The 1,640-nt window shown below is 59.7% G+C and overlaps 1 protein-coding gene across 1 annotated transcript in view; it reads right to left on the bottom strand.

The window, feature by feature from the left end:
* LOC104121763 (glycerol-3-phosphate acyltransferase 2, mitochondrial) overlaps positions 1-1,640 on the bottom strand; it is an 8,949-nt gene that overhangs the window by 2,991 nt on the left and 4,318 nt on the right. The window contains exons 4-5 of the mRNA XM_035889430.1: positions 1,169-1,297; positions 43-137 (exon numbers count right to left, since the gene is read on the bottom strand). Of these exons, the coding sequence (XP_035745323.1) occupies positions 43-137; positions 1,169-1,297 (224 nt within the window). The remainder of the gene's footprint in view (positions 1-42; positions 138-1,168; positions 1,298-1,640) is intronic.

The following is a 1,640-nucleotide window of genomic DNA, read 5'->3' as shown; positions in this document are numbered from 1 at the left end:
GGGGCGGGGGCCGGGAGCGGCTCGCTGGGCTCCCTACCGTACTGGCAGCCCTCAGCACCATCTCCAGCTGCCCCCGGTGGAGCTGCACGTTGAGGAAGAGGCGGTTCAGGAGCCTGAGCAGAGCCCAGTTGCACAGCCTGTGGGAAAACAAGCAAGTGAGCAACCCCCAGGGGGGCCACGGCTGCCCCCAACCCCTCCCCCCCCTCCCTGAGGCCTTACCCAGGCCACCCTTCCCTGCCTCAGTTTCCCCATCCAGGCAACAAAGAGGGTTGCATGAGATGGCTCTACTCAAAATGTCACTTCTCCGCTCCCGTAAAGCAAATAAACAGCTTTATCATCAATTAAGTTAAAACATTAAAGGCTGGATGTGATGAGACCCCCCCCCCCCCTCCCCCCCAGACAAAAGCTGAAGCCGATTACCCCTCCACCTCCCCGTCCTCCCGCGCGCTGTTTACGGGAAGGATCCGAACACTTTTTGTCCCCTGGGTAATTTCTTCCCTTTAAATACTTCAGACTGCTCAGAGGGTTCTTTTATTACAGCTCCATCAGACGAGCAATTAGGCTACAATGCAGCCTTTAATTGCCAATTTCTCAATGACAGGAGGGAAAAAAAGAGAAGAGGGGAGAGAGGGAGCGAGAGAGAAAGTTCCCTTTTGCTTCGCTTCCATTTCCATCCTCCTGGTGCTTTTTGGGTTTGTTTCTCCCTTCTCCATTCCAGTGCCAGATTCCAGCTCCCTGGAAGGAACTGGGGGAAATATCCCCAGGGAGCTGCACGGGACCCTGGGGGCTGCCGGTCCTGCTGGCGTAGCCCTGGGCTCTCTGCACAGGGGTCCCCAAAAGGATCCACGTGCCTCCCCCAAAAGACCCCCATGCATCCCCCAAAAGGATCCATGTGCATCCCCCAAAAGACCCCCATGTGCATCCCCCAAAAGGACCCCCACACGTCCCCCATAGGATGGCTGTGGGAGCAAGGCACCGAGCCCACCGCCTAAAGCCCATCCAAAGGGGCTTAATGTACAAATTAAGAGCATGAGAAACCTCACATGGAGCGGAGGGAGAGGGACTGGGAATGCCCCAGCCAGGAACTGGGATCCCTCCAGAAGGAGGCGGGAGGTGCCCCAGCAGGGGGCTCTGCACCCACAACCCTCCCCGGTGAGGGGGCGCAGACCTCAGCATGAGAAGGGAGAGCGGGGCCTGGATTTCAGCCAGGATCTCGAGCGCTTTCTCCTTCCACCGCCAGTGGGATTCGTCATCCCCTCCGGAGCCAGGGGACAGGCCAGTAGCGACATCCTGTACCCTGCAAAGAGGGGATGGGGAGGAGGTTGGGAAGCAGGAGGCAGCGCGAGGCGTTAAAAAGCATTCGGTGTTACAGTAATTACAGTGTCCTAGCTGCTGGCCTCCTGCTGGGTAATTAGCGATGACGAGTTAGGTGACAGCTGCCTGACAAGGCCACCTCACCCCAGAGGCAGCGTGCTCCGCACTGGGAGAGACTGGGAGAGCCTGGGGGCCGTCCCGGGGAGCCATTCCCCACGGAACCGGGGCTCCGGCCCCTTTTGGGGGTGCTCAGCACGGAGGGAGCGGCTGCAAAGCCCCGTCCTTGGGGTGTGCCTGCAGGAAGGGCGCAGCAGCAAGCAGGGGCC

The sequence above is a fragment of the Egretta garzetta genome, unplaced genomic scaffold (assembly GCF_000687185.1).
Source record: "Egretta garzetta isolate BGI_Z169 unplaced genomic scaffold, ASM68718v1 scaffold1162, whole genome shotgun sequence".
In the NCBI taxonomy this organism is placed as follows: Eukaryota; Metazoa; Chordata; class Aves; order Pelecaniformes; family Ardeidae; genus Egretta; species Egretta garzetta.
This window is presented reverse-complemented; position numbering and strand designations above follow the sequence as displayed.